The 17,055-nt window shown below is 39.0% G+C and overlaps 1 protein-coding gene across 1 annotated transcript; it reads left to right on the top strand.

The window, feature by feature from the left end:
• Positions 1-5,293: 5,293 nt before the first annotated feature.
• Positions 5,294-6,683, top strand: LOC103478486 (urokinase plasminogen activator surface receptor-like). The gene is made up of 5 exons (XM_008432378.2): positions 5,294-5,427; positions 5,636-5,752; positions 5,826-5,975; positions 6,188-6,295; positions 6,405-6,683. The coding sequence occupies exons 1-5, from the start codon at positions 5,367-5,369 to the stop codon at positions 6,593-6,595; spliced, it is 627 nt and encodes a 208-aa protein (XP_008430600.1). The 5' UTR covers positions 5,294-5,366; the 3' UTR covers positions 6,596-6,683.
• Positions 6,684-17,055: the final 10,372 nt, after the last annotated feature.

Below are 17,055 nucleotides of genomic sequence, written 5' to 3'. Positions count from 1 at the left end.
TAAGCAACAGCATCTTATCAGTACATCACCACTAACGGACAATTTGGCTTATACTTCTCCTTTTGTCATCTTAAGCAAGAACATCATTTCATCGTGTGAATGTCACAGTCAGTTTCCGTAGGCGACCCTCTCTGTACAATAGTACAATTAATTTTAAAATGTAGGAATCAGGAATTACATTTTTAAAATATTTTGTTTTTAAAAGGTTCTTAAATTATTTTATTTAACCAGTTGTTACTGTATTTACATTTAATGTCCCATTAAGCATGGCAGTCTGAGCTAGGTCTAAGTTAAAGGTTTGTTTATTGTTTTCATAGCAACTTCATCACAGCTCTGATCAATATTACAAAGTCTTAAAACAGTCACCGGCCTTTCAAACGGTGTTCTTCACCGCAAAATATGACATCTCAATGGGAAATGAACACAACAGATCTGCTCATGGCTTTTGCAGAGTCTCTTAATGTAAGTCGTCCTCTGGTACTAAAACCAATAATATTCAGCAACAATCCTATCAGATATAATGATTGGAAGATTTCCTTTTAGATTCTTACCAACAAGAAAAATATTCCAGTTGACGAAAATACGCATCTAAGAAAGTATGTAAGTGGATCTGAACTCTCATTCTAAAAGTAGACAATTCAACACTTTATGAAGAAACTTAATTTGATTGATATTTGGAGGGATATGAATATGAAGGGTTTAAAATACTCCTGTTATTCAAATACTATACATAAATCACATTCATGTATCTATTGCTTTTTCATTTCTGCCATTTTGATACATAAAATAAAAGACTGTCAATATGATGACATCTTAATATGTAACTAAGCACCGAGTTCACTAATTTATGAGGATTTGAGACTAAAGAGAGACCCCTTTAGGTGGAGATTAAACAATGTCTCCTATACCCAGAAATTATACCTTTTATAGATAATCAAATTTGAAACCAATACAGATGAAACACCACCCTCGTCAAGGTGGGTTTGTCAGCGCCTGAAACTAGTTTGTTGAAGCATTTAAGGAAATGTATCAAGCAAAACTGGGAAAACTGGACAGTGAGTTTCTCTTTAACACCCAATCATCAAGTCACATGGATGATGTCTGAGAAAGACAAATCTGACTCATGTCAATCCTAGACCAATCAGGCAAACAACTTCACAGCACTTCTCTAGGGACAGTCTTATATAAGGTCATGACAATTATCAATAGCAGACCATTAACTACTGACCAACTGAGTGATCCATCAAACCCAGAACCCATCCATCCATCCATCCATTTTCTTTCACCCTTGTCCCTCAGTGGGGTCGGGAGGGTTGCTGGTGCCCATCTCCAGCTAACGTTCCGGGCGAGAGGTGGGGTCACCCTGGACAGGTTGCCAGTCTGTCGCAGGGCAACACAGAGACACACAGGACAAACAATCATGCACACATACTCACACCTAGGGACAATTTGGAGAGGCCAATTAACCTGACAGTCATGTTTTTGGAGGGAGGAAACCGGAGAAAACCCACGCATGCACAGGGAGAACATGCAAACTCCATGCAGAAAGACCCCAGGCTGGGAATCGAACCCAGAACCTTCTTGCTGCAAGGCAACAGCTCTACCAACTGCGCCACTGTGCAGCCCTCAAACCCAGAATCTTTAACACCAAACAGCATACTAACCATGAAGTCCAAGATCATTTCCCCACCTCCAAAAAGGTTTGTGAATGAAGAGCTTCATCTCCGTAAGAGATGAAACTCTTGTCCTTTCTGGAAAGGTGGGGAAGAGAGTATTTGTTAAATCTTCCAAGTAGACGAAATTGGACCAAAGAGCATATTCTAAGGTTGATGATGTTCTCCTGAAGGATAATAAAACTCCTCGCAACCAGTTGAAGTTTATCCTGGAAAGGATGGATGAGTGATTAGGGTGAAATTGTTGATGAATGAACCAACCCTGGATAGACAAGGAAAATGTACTTGTTGATCTGGAAAATCACATAGTTCAAACACAATTTTTGTCAACTAGTACTGAGGTTTGTAAAAGATTGAAACCAGGTACTAGGATGGTGAGTTAAAACTACCAAATTATATGTATTTATTAAAGGCAAAATTGATAAAATAAAATCTGGTAGAAGTGCATTTTGAAACCAAATATTTACATACTGAATAAAAAGTACCCCTGGGAACTTGGCAAACCTTTTTATGCTAAAACCTTAGGTAACTCTAGTGGCCTCAATTCTTACATTCTTCAGTGTTATACTCATTTCAGCAGTCATCCACTAAGATGTTTTGGCATTTTATTCAAAAAGGAGCAAATGTTTGTAAAATATTTCACATTTAAATAACATCAAAACCTTTAGGTTATTTCAAAATAATATTTAGTATCAAAAGGGCGATGAACACAAAATGATGTTTTTATTCAGAAGAAGCTGTTTTTTTTACTAAGCAATAACAAAAATAGCAAAGAAATTTTAAGGATGTCGTTAATTACAAAATTTTGCTTGGTCTTTGTTACCCATGTTTTTAGGCTTGTTATGAATTATGAACTGTTTCACTAGTGAAGTTTATCTGAGCTCATCACCTTGGAGGTATTGCCCTTCAATGCCTGACTGTCTTCTACATTTACAGCAAAAGTCATGTGTGGATCTGCCTGTAACATTCTGAAGACGGATGTGGAGCATGCAAAAACATGTTGGCCTCTTGCTGTTTTGATCCTTTTCAGCAAAGGGTGTAATAATATTTTGCACTGGGAAAAAGTGAAGCTGAAGCACTTTTTCCTAGTTGTAAGCATTGTAGGCTAAGCCACAAAGATAGTTATTCTATTTAAAATACATACAGAAATATGACAAATCTCTACTCAAAAATGTTATGTTATCCAAAATGCACATTAAAACTGGCAGTACTATATGGCTTTTATTTTATTTTTTTTTCAGACCTACATCGAGTCTGTGCGTACGTCTTTTGTGTCCATGGACTACTAAGAGTTAAAGTATTGCAAATTTTATAGTGCTGCAATGTTTGTTTGTTTTTAAAACATCGATCTTGGTGTAAATTGCCAGGTGTTTGGATGTTGCAGAGCTCTGTAGTGCAAACCTTTACACAGATATTACAATTTCAAATTTGACCAATCTATTAAGACACTGTTTAGGTATAACGTAATCTTTGCACTTGAAGTCAACAGTCTTCCTACTACCTACAGTCTAATAACATATATTTAAGTGAGGTAGTGAAGGACCAACGAAAATTGCAGTGCTTAAACATTTATAGTTGTGTGAGGAACATTCTGTTGTTTTCTCAGCTCAAGTTCCAGCGTGATTTAGTGCATATTTATAGCATTTCAGCATGTCAGAATGACTGCTTCACTACAACGACATGTTTGGATCTGCACATAGCTTTTTCTGAGCATAGACATGGAACATGCAAAAACATGTTCACCTCTTACTTGTTTTCATGCAGCAGTTTCCATTTCCTTCACAAAAAGGTTCTAGTGAAACGTTGTTTGCAAGTGAAGCACTATTTGCCATGTGTAACTCTTGTAGTCTAAGAGTTATAATTTTAATATATTTTCCTTCAGCCAATTTGTAATAATTTTTTTTTACATTTACTTGTTTCTCTAAAATAATTCTTAATTAAGCTAGCAGCACCTGAAATTAATATTTGTATATGTTTTAGGATGATAAAAATGATTTGGCAGGAGGTTTGTATTCCATTTTCTTTGTGTGTGTTCCAGTGTGTTAAGCTGTTAATAAATAACAGTAAAGTGTCGATAATTTTTGCTTTGGGTCTAGCTAGTCTCATGGTAAAATGTAAGCATTTTAGAAATGCGATTACTTGTTGCATGTGGTGTGAACACTTTATGGTGGAGGATTTGCCCATAACATACCAAAGTTGTGCTAATTGTGTTTAGAGCTTTGAAAATGTGAAAACAGAATGGAAAAACAAATGTTGAATATTGAAGAAAAAAAATTGTAAATATGTCCTATAGCTAAAGTTGAAACCAGACATTTACAAACATCACATAGAAAGACATAAAAACTTTTTTTTTGTTGTCTAAGGTTTAATCAGAAAAAAAATATTGTTTTAGTCTGGATAGAATCACCAAAATTATTTATTTGGTAAATGTCAGATAACTTTGTGAGAAAGTTTTTTTCTTTTTTTGTAAATGTTTTTTAATTAAAAAATCTACATCTACAGAATAATTACTGTCTCTTTTTGATCATTTAATCGGATGGCACACCTGTGAATGTATTTTAGGGCCACACCTGGAACGCAATGCTTTTTAATTCAACATGATTTGAAAGGGTTCAATTTTAGCCGGATCCTGTCTTGGCCGGATCTGACTGTATATCTTGTGACTTGAACAGTTATGAGTAGCTTGCTATCTGAAAGCTGTGGACAACCCTGCTGTATAGCTTAGTGGGGTTCTCTATAGTCACAAACCCACAAGACTAATACAAGAAGAACTGCTCAGAACTGAAGGCATCAGTGAAAACAATAATGTTTTCACTGGTAGTCGGCATCTCATTTTCACATTTTAAGCATAATCTATTCATATATGTATAGGTGTCCATAAAAAAGTAGTCCAAAATGGTCCGTCCCATGCATGACTGTCCTAAACCAACAGATAGGCTAAGAGAGTTGTTCAGAAAAACATAAAGCATATGGTAACCCAGCATGAGCTGCAATAACCTATAATTTGAAAATGGGTGAAGATTATTTATGTGTGCTCCACAAATCTGGAAGAATTCCATTTAAAAAAATAAATAAAAATTCTGTTCGTAGATTGTCACAAGTCTAGGCTACACCACAAAAATGAGGTGTGGCATGCTTTAAACCATTGCATCTAATCAGCTGCATTGCTGTTGGCGAAGTAAGACTAGGTTGGCAGTCTTTCTGGCTGAGTGTCACTCCTTTCTAATCCTATGAACTGGTAGATTGGCCATAATGAGCAGATCTGAGTCAGAGAAAAAGTTTGTCATTTTCAGGTTGATGTTTTTATTCAAAGTAACAACTGGAACAGTGAGAATGTTTTTTGTGATATTTGTTCATGTTTTGTACAGTCTTTATTTGTTCTGTTTCATTTTCACAAAACTTTGTTTATTAAGTTTTAACTTTAAAAGTATTGTTGGTATTCTCTCTTCCTCTCCCTCTCACTCACTCACTCTCTTTCTCACCCACACACACACATACATGCACACACACACACACACACACACACACACACACACACACACACACACACACACACACACACACACACACACACACACACACACACACACAGGCACACAGGGGAAATGAAGGAGTGGTCTGAGCGCCTAGCCCTACTCAGGAGAACCACATATAAAATGAACAGAGGAGATTCAAGCTTACTCAGTCAGGAAGATGTCTCTTAACAAATTGCACTTTGTCACACTGTTTGTCGGGATTTGGCTTCTTCCAAAAGGCAAGTTTTTTAACCTTTGTTATTTGCTTTGAGATGTTTAATTTTACTGGACTTAAATCAATTGTGGTGTAATTTGATTTTAATTGATTAATCGTCTTTTTACATTGCTACATTTATGTCTACTGTGATCTTGAGGGGGGATTTAAACGAAAGATTTAAAAAAATTGTTTAAGATGTATTAACACAGCATACTGGATTCTATTATCAGCCAACACCCTGGAATGTTTCAAGTGTGTACCGGACACATCTGGAACCTGCACTAACAAAATCCAATGCCCCTCACAGGATAATCAATGTGCATCAGTGAAAGTATTAAGATATACAGGTATTTTGTGCAATCTCAATTTGATTTGTGTCACCTAGTCTGCAAGAGTTACAATTTCTACTTTTAACTATAGGTGGTTCTGTAAACAATGAGACCAAATCTAAACAGTGCTTTCAACCTGGGGATTGTGTTGGAGGCTCAGTCAACTTTGGATCTGAGAAAACTGTTATTGTGAGCGACTGCTGCAACAACAGTGCTAACTGCAACAACAAAGATGCCTCTGGTAATTTGAACCTTGTTAAATTTGTATTCTTTAACCATGCAATGCTTTTATTACTAATGTGTTTAGCACCTATATTGTTGTTCTGTTCATCTACACAATAGATTCTTGTCAATGAAAAGTAAGTTAATTCAAAAACTGATAAGTTGACCTTTAAAAACTTAGTTTGGGAGTTCAGGCTGTGAAGATCTCTGCGTGCTTTTGTTGTATTTCAGGGCCTAAGTTCAATACAAATAATAAAAAGTGCTACAGCTGTGAAGGACAACAGTGCGTTAGAACTGAAGTCTGTAAGAATGAAGAGAACTATTGCATCAAAACAACAAGTGAGACTTCTGCTTCCCTTTCCTTATCATCTTATGAATATTCTAATGTTCTAATATGAAACATGTGGCCCACATTAATGCCTCTGTTTTTCACTCTCTCACATAAAAGGGGCAGGTCAGACCTTGAAGGGCTGTGCCTCCAAGATGATGTGCCCAGAATACGCATCAGAGTTTTTTAAACCGTACATCTTACCAGGAAGCAGCTGCTGCCAGGGAGACTTCTGCAACAGCGCCAGCGGTGCAAGTGCTGGCCTGCAGCTGTTGTGTGTGTCGCTGATGTTTTTGGTCTTATTTCCTTAGAAGATACACAAACATACATCAACCCAAAGCTTTCTATTGCATAAAGTTATTTGCAATATTTCAGATGTGGAATAAATCTCAATCTGTGCTTGTGTTTTTTTTTTTTTCTTAATTTCTTAGAAAGCTGAAAAGTGGATTGTCAGAATCTAAAATTATACAACTTCAAGAGTTAAGGCAGAAATGAAATGAATGAACATTCCTCATTCAGTTGCCTAATAGAGGATTTCTTGTCATTTGTAATGTTAAAGGATTTTTTGAGTTATTAAAATGAGAAAAAACATACAATATGATTTTTTTTCCACATTATTTAAAGGGGCACGCACACACACACACACACACATATATATATATATATACCACTTAGGATCAATTTCTCTGATTTTACTTTTTAAAGATATATATTTGAGTAAAATGAACATTGTTCTCTTACTCCAGGGGTGCCCAAAGTCAGTCCTCGAGGGCCGGCATCCTGCATGTTTTAGTTCTCTCCCTGGTGGTAGAAACGACCTTCTCAGCTTGTCAGTGTTCCTGGTAGGCCTCTAACGAGCCATCATTTGTTCCAGGTGCAGGGAAAGAACTAAAACATGCTGGATGGTGGCCCTCAAGGACAGACTTTGGGCACCCCTGTTATGGAGTGAAGATGACAAAAGGGGGAAAGTAGTGGTAAAAGATACTATGAAAAGGAAAAAAAAAATGTTTTTTTTCCCTTTCATATATTTCCTTTGTATGTGCTTAGTTAATTAATTTTAAGTCCTCACAAAAAAAACCAGATACACCAGTCAACCATAAGTAGATAAACAAATGAAGAAGGAAAAATAGCACATATACATAGACGCTCTCAGACAGAATTTTGTTCCAATTTATTGAGAATGAATTGGAACAAAATTCATTCATCAGGTCTGACTAAATGCAGAGAGCGGGCTAATACTTCCGTGTGGTGGCCTGGCATCTCTTCTGACATTAAACTGAAACTGGAATCCTGTCAAACCTGCTGAGAGATGAAGCATTCTCAGCGTAGGGAGCCCCTCATCTCTACCCCACTACCCAGCAGACCCTGGGAAAGACTTGCAATCGATCTGTGTGACTTTAACAAACACACTTACCTGGTAGTGTCAGATTACTTCTCCAGGTTCCTTGAGATATGCCGACGTCAACTTCATCACAAGTGGTGCTTAAACTAAAGACACTCTTTGCTCGCTTCGGCTGCCTGGACCAAGTTGTTTTGGATAATGGGCCACAGTTTCCAGTGCAGAATTTCGGGAGTTTGCTCATGAGTTTGATTTCCAGCACATCACTTCGAGCCCACATAACCCTTAAAGAAATGGACACGCTGCGAGAGGAGTGCAAATCGCAAAAAGAATCTTGAAACAGAAAGACCCTGTGCTCGCACTCATGTGCTACCGTTCTACCCCGGGCGCCACCACAGGTGTCAGCCCTGCCAAATTACTCATGGGGAGAAAGATCAAAACGACACTCCCCACGCTTCAGTCAAATCTCCAACCCCACTGGCTTGATCTACGAGCGGTTAGGAGTTAGGATGCAAACGAAAAACGGAGACAAGCATTCCACTACATTTGGCGTCACGGCACGAAGCCACTGAAACCAGGCGACACCATTCTCTCCAAGTTGGATTACCAGAAAACCTGCTGTAGTTGCTGGTGACAGTACTACTCCTTAGTAAAGGTTTACTCTAAAAAAAAAGAGAGAGAGGAGTAGAAGTGCAAATGCACCAATTTTGATGTTAAAATTTGTAATTTTGATGTTATAATTTGTACTGTTCATCTCCCTGATTATATACATACATATATATAAACTTGTTACGAAGTGTTATGGAAGGAAAGAGAAAACAAAAGTTTAAAAAGAGGAGATGTCATATAAGGACTGATATTTCAGTAGTGTCACTGTCATCTGTAAGGAGGGTTGTCATGGTAACGCCAGCGGAGTGATCTATGTTGTCGGGTCCTGCTCCTCATGTGATGTTGTGTTGGTTCTGATGTTGTGTTGTATTTGTTTGTATACAAACAAATGTTTGTATTGTATACAAACATTTGTATGCTTGTATACAATACAAAAATACAATATTTATTTTGTAAATGTTTAGTTAATTAATTTTAAGTCCTCATAAAAAAACAGATACAGAAATGAAGAAGGAGGGGCGCGCTGTGGAGCCACGAACCAAGATGGCAGCTTAAAGCGGATGCTCCGTGTGACCTGCACCAAAACTCGGAAAAAACCCAGGATTAGAAACGTAATCTGGATCCGAAGATGTCAAAATCGACCACTCTTAATGACTGTGATATTTTCACAAAAAAATGCGGTTCCCAAAAACCAGCTAAAACTGATATTTAGGTAACAGATCAAGACAAAGAGGGGGCCGCTAGCATTGATAGCATGTGTGACCTTAGCACGGTGCTAGCTGAACTTCGGTCGTTGCATTCAGAGTTCGGTGGATTTGGAAACAAACTGGATAGCATAGATAAACCTATGGGTGAAATGACGAAGTCCATCGCCTCTCTAGAGAAAAACATAGCAGAGGTGAAGCAAAATGTTGTTGCTAATGCTACTAGACTGGACGAAGCTGAAAACAGTGTCGGCGGAGGAACTTTTAGAATCTAGTACGGCTAATCTTGCCAAAGCCCTGAAGCGAATATCCTACTTGGAAGCTAAGACTGACGACCTGGAGAACCGAGGCCAAAGGAAGAACCTGCGCCTTTTTGGGCTACGGGAGAGCGCTGAGGGTCAGCGGCCTTTGCTGGAGTTTATACAGGAGATGCTGCCGCGCTGGCCTGAGACCGATAGATCCTTCATCATTGAGAGGGTCCACCGCACCCTGGCACCTCCGAAACCGAACCAGCACAAAAAAATGTTTTTTCCCCTGTCATATATTTCTTTTGTGTCCGTTTAGTTAATTAATTTTAAGTCCTCACAAAAAAACAGATACACCAGTTAACCATAAGTAGATAAAGAAATGAAGAAGGAAAAATAACACATACATAGAGGCTCTCAGACAGGTAGAACAGAATTTTGTTCCAATTTATTGAGAATGAGGGCTTCACAATGGTGCAGTTGATAACGTGGGTTCTCTCTGGGTGCTCCGGTTTCCTCCCATAGTAAAAACATCACTGTTAGGTTGATTGGCTTGTCCAAATTCTCCTTACTTGTGTGTGTGTGCTGCATGGTGGTTTTTCCTGTGTGTCACTGTGTTGCCTTGGGATGGATTGGCAACCTCTACAATTCAATGTTGTGAATTTAAGTTGTATATTTTTTTTGCACCATTTAAAATGAAAATACTGACCCTTTTACATAAACTGTTATTGTTGGGATTCGAGGTGTTTTTTCTTTTTTTTTGTTTTGGGTTTTGTTTTATTGTTGCCTGCTGCTTCCTTGAACATCCACCATAGGTCCTCGGCGGGCTGAGCCCCTGGAAGGTGCAGTGGCAGACCCCGTTGATGAACCTGTAGCTAATCTGAAGAGGGCTGAAGTGGAGTATTTATGCTGCGGCTGGCAAACACTCCGGTTCCTGAGTGTTAACCTTCAATGGTAAGCTATCTCTGAGCTAGGACCTTATTCTCCTGAATAATTCTTCCGTTGCGTTTTTCCTCTCGTCAGGTTTATCTGCTGTTCCCAGTGCGAGTCTGTGGATTCAAGTCACCTGGAAATTTCTGTGAGTTCTTCGTCGTCGTCTCAGGCCAAACCTCTGAACGATCACCAATCCGACCAGCCTCCCGAGGAACCTTTTGCCCTCTGACGCCTCAGGTCTTACCTGTTGGAAGCCAGAACCCTTGCCCCTGGATGAATCTGAGTTCTCCGTTAGCCAGCCGTCCGCTACGGCCTTTCTTACCTGTCCGTCATCCAACGTGCATCGCTCACCGGATTAGCGAGCTCTGGACTTCTGACTTCCGTAGCAAGATCAGGCAACAATCAAACCCACCTCACTAGCTTCAACTCCTTTCCCAAGTAAGATTCTCCGACTAATCTCTGTGAGATCTTTCAGCTATCGACTGTTACTTACATCTGTCCTCTCATTTAACAGTTGACGACCCTGCAGTCCCTACCCCGTATCCAGAAATCCCCCACCATGTCTCTTTATTTAATAAATTTTATTATTGTGATTCGCTCACCTGAATTGTGTTTTTATATGTGGGTACGTTCACTAGCACCCATTATGACAGTTATTACATTTTACATAAACTGTCTGAGAGCATTAGCATATTCAAACATAAACTCTGAAAACGATACAGCAGCACTACTTTCCTACATGTCCTTTTTAACATGTGTAATGTAAACTAATATTATAACTAAATCTGTCTTTCTTCTTTCAGAGGTTTGCTGACATGTTTTTTTAATTTTTGCCCTCTTGAAGCCAGCCAGCCTTGGCAGATGGCTGCTCATCCTGAGCCTGGTTCTGCTGGAGGTTTCTCCTTTTAACCCTTCTAGACTGGAATGTGTCAGCGCCAACACCTCTAAATTTGCAGTATCGTAATTCCACCACACATAGCGCTATCTGAAAAATTCCAACGGTTTCTGAAAGGGGAGACGTTGCACTTTCCAGCAAGTATCGGGTTAATACGGAAACTTTGCAGCTACAGAGAGTGTAATTATTCCGGGGGGCACTCGTTTAATAGACGGTATATTGCGAAAATAACTTGCTGGATATTGAAAGTTCCGGTTGTTATGGATACATGGGTAAGTATATCATCTCACAGGACATTTAAAGAAGTACTTACAATAAGAAAGATTTATTTAGGCAGACACTCGAAACTCCGGCGTAAAAGGGTTAAAGGGAGTTTTCCTCTCCACTGTTGCCTTGTGCTTGCTCAGGATGGGGGAATCCCTTAGATTAAACATCCATCGCGATCTCCTGGTGACCCCTCCGCAGAATCGCCACCTTAATGTGGTGGAGGGGTTTGAGTATCCCTATGAACCAGATGGAGATTTTGTCTTGGGGTTCAGCCAGTAGTGAGGCTTTGTCTTTAGCTGGGGTCCACTTGTGCTGCTGCCCATTTAACAACATCATCTTCACTGTATAGATATTTAAATTACACAGCATTAGTAAAAACTATTCATTCCTTATTAAAGTGGCAAAAACAAACATAAACAGATTGACCACCATGAAATGTGATGCAGATTAGTCTCATCTCCCTCATGGACATTTTCATACTGGTACATCCTATGAAAATTAAAAGAAGCAAGTATTACTTAACCCCGCCTCTCGCCCGAAACGTTAGCTGGAGGTAGGCACCAGCAACCCTCCCGACCCCACTAAGGGACAAGGGTGCAAGAAAATGGATGGATGGATGGAAGTATTACTTACATTCAGACCTTCTTATTTGTTTTATATAGTGACTCAAAAATGCTTTTGAACATAATTTTTTTCCCCTAAGAAGCACATGAAAACAGTCGCAAAAAACATGAAGGAATACAAAGCACATTAGTATATAAACTTATGCTGATGCTTAACACTTACCTTTCTCTACAGCAGCTGGCATGTACTTCAATGTCTAACAAGGGAAACAGTTTGTTGCATAATGGACATTTAATTTCATCTGTCTACAAAGAAAAATTGGATAAAAAATATATATTCAATATTAAGGTACCATTTATTAAAAACTTTAAATAAATTACAGTTTTTTCCGCACTATGGCGCACCTTCAATGAATGGCTTTTTAAAAACGTTTTTCATATATAATGCGCAGCGGATTAAAGATGCACTGTCGGCTTTAGAGGAAATTGAAGGTTTTTAGGTGCGCCTTATAGTGTGGAAAATACGTTACATAAAATGAAATTGTGTAAGAATGCACACAGAATATCAAGACAACAATATTTTAGAAATATGACAGACAGTAGTAGGTTTTAGAAGTTGCATTGTAATGTGTAGCTGGCTTACACAGATTAAAGATATAGGTAAAATACATGGTGCATAATTGTTTGGAAAGTAATGAACATTTCCAACTCCAAGCGATGTAAATCATGTACCTTCTGAGAATGATGCTGATCAGTGGGCCCGGGTGTTTCTGAGCATGCTACTGTGGTAGTAGATGCTGAACTTGATTCAGTGTTCTCTATGTACATCACATCTGTGTTCTGTAAACAGAAATACAACTAATTTCCATCTGAAATTGTGTCATTTGCAACATTGGTACTTGATACAAACTATTCACCTCACTATCAGAGCTTGATAATTCAATGCATTGTTCAATGTGCAAAGTCAGCATTTGCAGAGGCATTGAAGCATTGCATTTCTTACAAGCTGCTTTTGGCATAAGAGCAAATTCAGGTGAATCTGCAGGCAACAGTGTTAAATCCAACTCATCTTGGAGGGGCATTATGCAGAGCATATGTTTGCCCCCAAAAGAAGCTCTTTTGATGAGAGATCCCGCGTATCCCTCTGCCTCCAACAGGACAGAAAACAGTTTTCTCCTTCCATTCCCACCTTTTAAAACAGGAAAATAAGTTTAGAATTTTCACAAATATACAAGAATAAGCAAACTCTGAATTATGTAGAGATGTCTAGAGGCCCACCTGCAGCTTTATATAGTAACCATCTGTCCTCTAGGTCCTGCATCTTAGAGTATGTGGTATTAAGTAAAGAGGACAGCTATTTAAAAAAAGGAATAACAGTGTTTTAGTGATTAGTAGGACTGTATAAATAAATCAATTCGGCGATATATATCGATATTTTCCGCCCTCGGAAAGTATAAATTTTTCATCCGCGAGTATCGATCCGTTAAACCAAAGGGGTCCGTAGCCTTATAGCTCTTTTTAACGTCTAGTTTGTTACGGCGTAGCAGCAAGACTCCGCCTCCCTCAGTCTCACTTTCAACTTGAGCTCAAAGTGCACATTATAAACTACACACCAGTTTTTAAATTGTGTTAATAGGCCAAGTATAACCGGAGTTAGTAAATCATATTTTTCGGATTGTCAGAGAAATGTCAAAAGCGCCGCCATTCCCCGGCTTTTCCGATTATGTGAGAGGGAATGAGCAGTGGTGGAGAAAGTACTCAAAAAATTTACTTAAGTAAAAGTACAAATACACAGTCAAAAATGTACTTAAGTAAAAGTCAAAGTACCACATTAACATTTTACTTAAGTAAAAGTAAAAAAGTCCTGGTTTTTAAAAATACTTAAGTATTAAAAGTAAAAGTACTCGCTGAATGCATTGCCTAATCGCTAATATCATTAAGTGTGCCGATCGTATTTAATTTTAATACATCAGAAATGTGCCATTTTAATGAACAATGCCACAGATTAAACATGTTTTTATTGTGTTTATTCTCTGTAACATAGTTTAGACTTAGATATATGATTCTATGGATCATTATTTCAGGGATGGAAACATTTTGTCTCCTGTCCTAACATAGCATGAACTTCATTAGTCACATTTATTTAGAAAGAAATCCAACTGAAAGGGGATGTAAAGAAGGTGTGGGCGGGGTGGAGGACATGCAACCAAGGAGCCATGTAGCAGAGTTGTAGTCAAGACCACCGAACCCAAGACCAAGACCAGCGCCCTGCGCTAAATGACACAATAACATTAAGTTTACCTATCAAAATTGGTTTTCAGATTGATCTGAAAGATCCACATTCCCATAAAAACACCTAGATATTAAATACTTAGAGCTGAAATATATTTAACCAGTATCAATTAAAACTCACTTCATTCTGTTTTGCTTTCATCGCTGTGCTACAATCCGCAGAGGTCTCCTGCTATTCCTAGAAAAATAACGCCCTGGGCGGTTGCCCATATTGCCCATGTCAGAAACCACAACTGAAACATCGCAATTAACGGTAAATAACGTTCAACTATGAACACTGTCCAACGGCGCAACAAGTAACCAAGCAGAAGGAGCATCGTGACTGTTCTCACCCTCCCACTGCCATGTTTGCCACCATGACAGGAGACGAAATCAATCAATGAGCAATGAGCATGCTCTGTGTTCATACGTTCAACTTTTACTTATTCGGCGATTAAATAAATGTCTATATATATATATATATATATATATATATATATATATATATATATATATAGCTACCGCAGTGTACACAAGAACAAAGAACGGCTCTCAGTGAGGCTTCAGTCCTTAGGACTTAGTAAAGATCCGTCCAGAAGAATCGGATCGTTCCTGAATGTCATATCACTATATTGCAGACTTTGGTCACAGCGTTGTCCCATATATGCAACACCTCAGTCAAAACCTCCACACAATAATTCAGCTCATGAGTGACAACTTTTTTTCATCGCAGATGCAACATGTGTCTCTGTACAGTTAGCTTTGCTAGCATCACGTCCACAGATCTTACCTTTCTTTAAGCTTTCCTTCCAAGTGACGCTAAAAGATGGACGAAGTCTCACCGTCTGTGAAAGCGAAGCGCTGCTGATTTTACATGTCGCCATATCTATGATTTATGCAGATATTATATTATAGACAAACATCTCCTCCCGCTCAGAGGAAACCACTGCGCATGTCTGGAGCTCCGCAGCGAGTAAAGGTGGAGCCGATGGGTGACAACAGACACTACGTCACGTTATTGGTCGGATTTTACGGCGCCACCTTAAGAACCTGAACTTCACATTTTAACGTTAGAAAAGAGCAACGAGACTTGGATGTAACGAGTAACGCGAGAGTTTGTAGAAATGTAGTGAAGTAGAAAGTACAGATACTTACTGTAAAATGTAGTGGAGTAAAAGTAGAAAGTACCCATTATTAAATCTACTTAAGTAAAGTACAGATACACGAAAACTGTACTTAAGTACAGTAACAAAGTACTTGTACTTCGTTACTTCCCACCACTGGGAATGAGCTTCCAAACGTACAAAACGAAACGAAACATTAGATTCCTGTGTTTTTGGACATGTAAAATCTTCAATAAATAACGATGGGCTGTATTTTGTTGCTGAGAAACGAAGTAAAGTTGCGCAAGTAACCGTAAAAGAGAAGCGGAAAGGAGTAGCGGCGCGAACAGAGCAGCTGCAAAAGCAGTGAGATTGCGAAATGCAAATTTCGACTGGTAGCATTCAATTCGTAATTAGTTTTTAGCTTAGCGGTTTTTGTTCTGTATATAAAGGATTACCTGAATAATGAACATGGGTGGATAACATCCGAAGAGGGCGCGCAGCGGCGCTGTGTTTTGAGCAGGAAAAAACCCCAGCCGGAATCCGCGGCGCAGTGAGGATTTCCATGATAACAATGGCTGATCGATCATTCTTATTAGCAACAGACAAAGAGTATCAGAGACTGAGAGAACGATGAGATCCTGGCAGTCTGAGAGGCAGCTACTCAGAGATCCAAGCAGGGGAATAGCGGCGCTGCGTAGCTGCAGGGAGTCGATCACTACGGGGTGAGGCGGAGCCACTACATTAGCAGTTAGAATAAAGCATCTTACAGGGCAGCTATGCGTTAGGTCAGACTTGATGGACATAGTCCTTTTCCCAAGTCCAGCCTGCAAATGCTGAATCTCTTCAGAGGAGCTAGGGATGATGTCAATTTTTGAAGCAAGCAAAAAAAAAAAAAAAAAGACACTTCCAGTGGCTTGAAAGCTTTTGCAATTGTATACCTTGCCATTTCTGAAGTAACAGTTGGTGGTGTCTCCATTGTTGTGTTTTCTAAGTTAGCCGGAGGAATTGCTCTATTTAACATAGCGAACAAGTGCCGTCCAACTTCAGCTGCACTCTGTTGGTCTTACAAGAGTAGGGAATTAGGAGAACACCAGTCTAATTTCATAACATAACAATACAAAGGCTTATTACATACAATTAGGATATAAGACCCTTTAACTCTAATTTCGTATTAAAGGAAGACAGAATATGTGAACACCCTACCTCGGCTCCCGATCTGACCATGTAATTGTCTCTTTTCACCTGGAAGACAAAATATGAGTTACATTCTCTCTCCCTCCACCTGCAGAATTGATTATGTGCTTGGTAAATAAATAATCACTGTACAGCTACTTGACGTGTGTGATATAGGTTACTGTGGACCCAATGACACACTATGGTGCAGCGAACCGGTGAATTTTCCCACTTTAGCTTCACAGCCACTTTATACGATCCTATATGCACGCACATTGACAGGGAGAGATTACATAACATTTATTTAGCACAAATTTAGTCCAGAAAATGTATTTTTTGGTATTTTATTTCTCCACGGCTGCGTAATGTCGGTCTCTAGGCAACCGTGACGGCAGCATACTGGGGGTCATTTAGCTCCCGCCACAACAACTTAGTTGACCTTAACGTTTCCTGTTTTTTTTGGTCAATATTGTTATAATTAGTTTACATCTGTTGGTGATAATCATGTCTATATGGGATTTATGGAAATATGGAACAAATCGCGTCCCGTACTCAACATTTAAACAGCCAAATACGGGTTGGGTGGCAACCCTATAGTGCTTCAGCTGATGCTAACATTAGCTAGCCTGATATACTAAACCGGGAGCGCGGCACACAAGATATAGG

The sequence above is a fragment of the Poecilia reticulata genome, chromosome 16, assembly GCF_904066995.2.
Source record: "Poecilia reticulata chromosome 16, P_reticulata-male-v2, whole genome shotgun sequence".
Lineage (NCBI taxonomy): Eukaryota > Metazoa > Chordata > Actinopteri > Cyprinodontiformes > Poeciliidae > Poecilia > Poecilia reticulata.
Note: the sequence above shows the minus strand (reverse complement) of the source record. Positions and strands in the feature narration are given on the sequence as shown.

Bases quoted from the DNA above. Each gene is read 5' to 3' on its own strand.
- LOC103478486 (XM_008432378.2), top strand. From the start codon at position 5,367: ATGTCTCTTAACAAATTGCACTTTGTCACACTGTTTGTCGGGATTTGG. The intron at 5,976-6,187 runs GTAATTTGAACC...GTTGTATTTCAG, and splicing joins CAACAACAAAGATGCCTCTG to GGCCTAAGTTCAATACAAAT. The intron at 6,296-6,404 runs GTGAGACTTCTG...CTCACATAAAAG, and splicing joins CTATTGCATCAAAACAACAA to GGGCAGGTCAGACCTTGAAG.